Here is a 6000-nt window from a genome sequence, read left to right on the forward strand (position 1 = left end):
AAACACCTTTTTTCCCTAGTACTTACTATTAACTACACCAACAAGTTTATCACAGGGGACATATGTCATTCAAGTTCTTGATGTGGGTGAAAAGAAAACCTATACAAATCACATGAAATTATTGTTAGCATATTTGAAATCTTATTCTAAAATTGTTGCTACTCTGCAACTTAGTGCAAACACTTGATTAGAGAAAGGGTTGTGAGAATTCATTACATTTGGCACCAATACAGCAACCTCTAGGAAGCTCAGGATTACTAGACTGCTTGAGAGAAAATAAAATTCCAAAATTATTCTCCTCCTAACAAAGAGCAAGATGTCCCCATGATCATTAATACACTTCACCTGGCAAAATCCTGAAACACTGGCAAGTTGGCATAACTACATCCCTCCCCCAGGATGAAGCCAGTAACTTGACAACTTGGGACAGCAAAACAATGAACATCAGAGATAAAATGGCATGTGCCAGGAACTGTGCTCACAGCAATTTCAACAGTAGTATGGAGACTATATAATTTTCTTGTGTAAAACATATTTGGATGAATAGTAATTCCTTGATGAGACTTCATATTACAGTGACACTAGGACTAATTTCTGCACTTTACACAGAAAAACTCTTCCTTTTCAGTCATTACAAGAACTTGAGTGTAACATGTTAGCAGAGAAAGGGAGCAGCTCTTCTGTGAACCCTGTGACATTTTTGTGGGCAGCTGTTCTATGCACACTCTTGTGGGAGACAGCCTACCATAATGACATAAGTTCCAGGATCATTGTTACCATGTTCCTATGGTCCTGGTAAGTACATTCCTTAAAGATTAACAAAAAACTCTTGCCTTCCCATAGAAGGTGTGTCTCCTTTCATTCATAACAAGATTTTGAGTGCAGCAGATGGCTTAACTTCAACCAAAGGATGATACAGATGTTAATTACCTGGCAAAAGCTAATGTTCTCATAAGGCCGTGCTTGTGCAAGCAGTTCAGCTTTGGATTCTCTCTTTTCGCCATGAACGATCAGCAATGGCTTCTTCCTTAAACACAAGGAGATTACCATTAAAACATCAGGTGAATTAGCAATCAGCTTAAACCATTTCTTTACATAGCTATGACTTCTGGCCCCTACGTTGAATAACCCAGCAGAAAGATAGCACTGAAATTGCTATGCCTTGTTCACTAACTCAAAATAGCAGTAGCTACAATAGAACATCTAAGAAAATGACACTAGAAAATTTTAATGGAAAAAAAAAGAAAATAGGAAGCATGGAATAAAGCAGATGCCAAAACAGAAACTATTAATACAAGATCTTGAAGGGAATTCTTATCCCTATAACTGGAAACGGACAAATGAAAATTCTCAACAGCACGGATATACACAGTGAGTACCTAAGACAATGTAGTAACTGTTGTCTTACAGACAAGATGGGAAGAATGATAGGGAAAAGGAGAGGGCGAGGTCTATTCTGGTAGTAGTTCGGTGTTCACTCCCTAGAACTCAACTTCCAATTCTGCCAACTGGATCCAACCCATAGGGAGGTGTGTTGCCTCCCTAGGGCCCAGTTAAGACATCAGCAGGGAGTTTCGAAGCCTGGTATGGCCCACTGATTATCACCCACTACTGGTTTTCCAGCTGCATACTGATGACAGTTTTCTGACATAGGAAGTTGAGGATCCCACAAGGAATAAGGTGCTGCTGACCCCACTGTGGTCCCTTCCAGCATTACACATTCTGCGAACTCTGGTTCTACTGTATTTCCAGTAAAATAAAGAAGAAAGTATAGAAAAATGCACATTGTACACTCACTTCATCTGCAGGAGGTTGCAACTAGTAGAAAGGAATTTCAAGCAAACAAGAACTGCTTTCAAGACAATACCCATCAACTCACTGTATCATAACCACACCATCATCCTGATACTTTTCATGTCATTTTTCTTGCGTCCTTCCTACATTCTCTCCTTTCTCTTGCACTATCTGGGCATTGACTCAGTAAACTCTACAGCAAAAAGTTTCTAGCTCCATCTTTATAGGTCATCTACTGCACTGCCACTGTGGCCAACAATAGAACCTCCTAAATGTTAACTAATAAAAATCAGAAAGGAGCTATAGTGAACTCTGACCATTTAACAGTCTTGAAAAAGCCAAGAAATCCACTACAACTGTGGAATAAAAGTGGAAAGAAAACCAAGAGTCTATGCATATACAATTGGTAACAATAGTTTGCAACAGCAAACAAGTGCTTATCATTCACTTACAACAGGAACTTTTTGTATGAACAGAATGATCTGGGAACTACATCATTTCCTCTTCATAAAATAAACATACCTGAATTCCTGTGGATATTGTCTTACAAGCCATCCCACATCTATACAGTAGTTAAACTTGCACGTAAGAAAAAGAAAACAGACTCATTAAAATGAAAAAGCACGTTGTTAGAACAATGAACTAAAGCAAAAATCCTTCTTACATAAAGTCAGCACACAATACTGCTTGCATCATATACACCATGTTCTAAAACCAGGTATATTTTTTACTTTCACATGCTTTCTTTCATTTCTCTTGACAATTTAAGAGTGAATTTAAGTTTCTCAAAAGCATGTATTAGTGGTCATTAAATTAAACATGCAGGAAAAAGGAATCTATGCACATAACGTAAAAGCTTTGGTTCAAGGATGATCTCTTTGCCATGCGCTTATGCCATGAATGATGGCAAAAGCTTCTGGACAATAACAAAAACATCATTCCTAGACTGCAAGGCAGTTTTTTTCTTCCTCAAAAACAGGAAAGAGAAAGTAGTCCTATAATTGCCTAAATTCTAAAGCAGAACATGAGATGATTTTTATGTTTCAAGAAACTCTTGAACAGTTGAAACCATTTAGAATTCCCTTTGTACTTTAAACAAAGTTCCCTGTTAATGTCAGCTACAGGGCACAAGCATGGATTATCAAGTTTAAGGTTAATTAAGTTAAAAAAGTAAGTCTAATCAGTTTGGCAATCAGGAAACTCACCTGGGCAGAAGATATGAGAGTCCCAAAAAGAGGAGACAAAATATCTATTAAAAAATATTAAAGTATAATTAAATTTTAAAAAAATAATTGTTAAAGTAAATATTTTGCATCTTGAACAGGATCATATTGAGAAAGGGAGAAACTATTCTCTCCCCTACAGAATGGGCTTAAAGAACTGTGGCAAGGTAGAAGCAATAAGGGCGTAACTAATGCCTATTTGTCTGTTGCAGACTGATTATAGGCTGTGTGTATCCATAGTTCCTTCACAGTAACACAGGAAACTAATACAACTGAGGATTTATAACCTCAACAACTGAAGCACAGCACCAACTTGAGAACATACCCTATAAATACTTTCCAGGATGGGCAAAATATTTCATGCCCTAGCTCTACAGAAATCTGGTTTTGTAGGTTAAACAAAAAATACTGCCTACCACCTCAACTAATCACCTAGCAGAACTCCTAAGAGAGGACAAGCCAAAAGCCACAATAAATTCATAAAGCACATAGAAACATACACTAGTAAAGCAACTTTGCTCTCTCACACCAGCTTGCATCAACAATCAGTGCTCATAGGGAACACATGAGGTTAAGGAAAAGTTACAACCTAATTTTACAGGTCCTCGGTGATTTCTTCTTCTTCAAAGAACTTCAACTTTTTTCCTGCTCCATTTTATTGTATTTCTGTGCACAATTCTCTTATTAATGCTTGCTTCTGATTCTGCCTTGTGATGTATGAGATTTCGTTTCTGAATAAGATGCTTCCAGGTGCACAAGGCTCTTCCCCCCTACATCAAACTACAACTACAGAGCAATCCTGAAGCATGAGTATTGTAACATCTAACACCTTGCTCCATCTTGACTTATGCTCACTCCCAATTGAATTTAAATGGATCCATAAATCCCAGACACAGATGCTCAGAAATACTGCATCAAGTAATAGCAAATTACTAGATCCAAACCCCTCAGCAGCACAAAGGCAAGTGCAAACAACTACTCAGGGAGTTAGGCATCCAAGAGAAGCATTCCTATAACTGCCACGAAGACAAGAGGTTTTCCCCACATTAACTCACAGGGACAGCAGCAATAAGAAGCACATATGAATTAACTTGGCTAAGTTAATTGGATTTGGGCACCATAACTCAGAAGTTACAACCACACATAAGCAAATAATGCTTTATACACTATACTTCTAGAAGAGAAAGATCCAGATAACAGAACCAATTCCCATAAACCTGCACATTTATAATATGAAACTTCAGCTACACTAAGAAATCACGCATTTAAGAATACCCACAAACTAAAAATAAGCACGCTCTTGCTTTCTCCCAAAAGCCCACTTCCGTACAAGCCACTTGTTCACCTTTTATGTGCAGGGCTCCAGAATTATAGCTCTGTTCAATTCCACTGACTTTAGTGAGAAAAAACCTGAAGGGATTCCCTCCATTCAACAAATCCCAGGTATCCTGGGCTTCACTGGGTATTTCATTACGTTCCTCTGCTTTCAGATTCTCTAAGAGTTTGTCATCTTTGCAAAGATTCAGAGGCTGCTCTTTGGACGCATCATATTTTTCTTCTTTCACCGTTTCTTTGGGGGCGTGCTTTTGCTGATCTTCAGGCTCTTCATCACTACTAGAAAGACACCAACCTAAGCCTTCTTGGCTAGTTCTCTGTTTTACTGCTGGAGGTATTTCTGTAGAAACACTTTCATCAGCGAGCTTCAGGGGAGAAGCTTTTCTCTTGTGAGCAGCTTTCCTAGCTTCAGAGCATGGATATTGTGGTTCGCTTGTTCTACCACGTGCAGCATCCGATAGGGAAGACGTAGATGGTTTTTCACTATCAGAATTTTCCTCTGCACTTTCGTCACTGCTGGATATTGTCCATTTACCATGTGCGCCTTCGTGAAGCATGTTTCTATGGATTAGAAAACAAAACACTAAATAAAAACAGGGCATTTTTGCTATGCTCAAGTCAGTTTCCCTTCCAGGCTCCCATTTGTTTATTACTAAGAAAGCATGCCTATGTATTTAGCAGAACCTCTGTGCAACTTCTGAGTGGAGTAAACGTCACAGTGTATAAGGCTTACTTGTTTCTCTTCCCAGGAAACAAAGAAACACGTGCAACGGGAGCAACCATGAAATGGGACGCAGCTAACGTGAAAAATCTCCACGCGGAAAGCGGGCTGGCACAGGGGCACCTACGGGAAACCACTCCAAAAATCAGAGCACCGATTTGTACGACGTGGGCACCTCTTTTACCAAACCTAAGGCTGAGCGGTCCCGCACGCTCTGCTGGGAGGGCGCGGGGCCGGCCCGGGGCCGCCCTTTCCGACTGCCTCCGCGGGAAAACATTTCGGGAGCGGAGCCCGGGACTGCGGCCTCCCTCCGCCACCCCCGTGCCCCCGGCGGCACCACCCGGCCCCGGCCGCCCCCACCGCCCGGGCCGTGCGGCCGCCGCTCCGGCCGCCACTCCCCGGGCACGGCAGCGCCCGCGGCCGCCGCCGGCTGAGGGGACGCGCGGGACACGGCTCCAAAGGGCCCCGTCGACAGCTTACAGCTTACAGCTCACCGCCCGCCCTGCCCGCCGCCATCCGCCGGCACCGCCACTCACCGCCCGGCCGGCGCCCCGGCAGCCGCCGCACGGCAGCCCGCGATGGGCAGCGAGAGCAGGCCCGGCCCGCCTTCCCCGCGCAGCCCCGCCCCTGGGCCGGCCGCGAACGGGAGCGGGGGGCGGTCAGGCCGCTCAAAAAGGCTCCAGCGGCAGAACAGGCACGTCTCGGTGACCTGAATTAATCTAACGAGACTCTATTTGGCTTAAATATTAGTTCAGGGCAGGTGCTGTATTTGCATAATGGCTCATTTAGCGCGGTGTTAATCAGCGTGTCTGAAGTGCCCCGCTAATGAGACAACTGCGGGAGGAGTTGGGGAGGGAGAGGGAGGGCAGCAGGTGTGACATTAATCAGAGCAGGAGCGCGGCCTGCATCAAAGCCTGCCCGAGCGAG

At 42.9% G+C, this 6000-nt stretch overlaps 1 protein-coding gene across 2 annotated transcripts in view; it reads right to left on the reverse strand.

Moving 5' to 3' along the window:
- The window catches only part of TDP1 (tyrosyl-DNA phosphodiesterase 1), a 46221-nt gene extending 40554 nt beyond the window's left edge, over window positions 1-5667 (reverse strand). Inside the window, exons 1-5 of one of the 2 annotated variants that reach the window (XM_050335351.1) lie at window positions 5610-5667; window positions 4363-4913; window positions 3000-3043; window positions 2317-2372; window positions 931-1027 (exon numbers count right to left, since the gene is read on the reverse strand). In XM_050335351.1, the coding sequence (XP_050191308.1) occupies window positions 931-1027; window positions 2317-2372; window positions 3000-3043; window positions 4363-4909 (744 nt within the window). In that variant the 5' untranslated portion in view covers window positions 4910-4913; window positions 5610-5667. Of the gene's footprint in view, window positions 1-930; window positions 1028-2316; window positions 2373-2999; window positions 3044-4362; window positions 4914-5609 lie in introns of those variants that run through there. The other variant, XR_007631436.1, reaches the window with a different exon arrangement.
- Between the last annotated feature and the right edge of the window lie 333 nt (window positions 5668-6000).

This window comes from Myiozetetes cayanensis, unplaced genomic scaffold, assembly GCF_022539395.1.
Source record: "Myiozetetes cayanensis isolate MyiCay16 unplaced genomic scaffold, myiCay2020 scf6-25, whole genome shotgun sequence".
NCBI classification, from domain to species: Eukaryota; Metazoa; Chordata; class Aves; order Passeriformes; family Tyrannidae; genus Myiozetetes; species Myiozetetes cayanensis.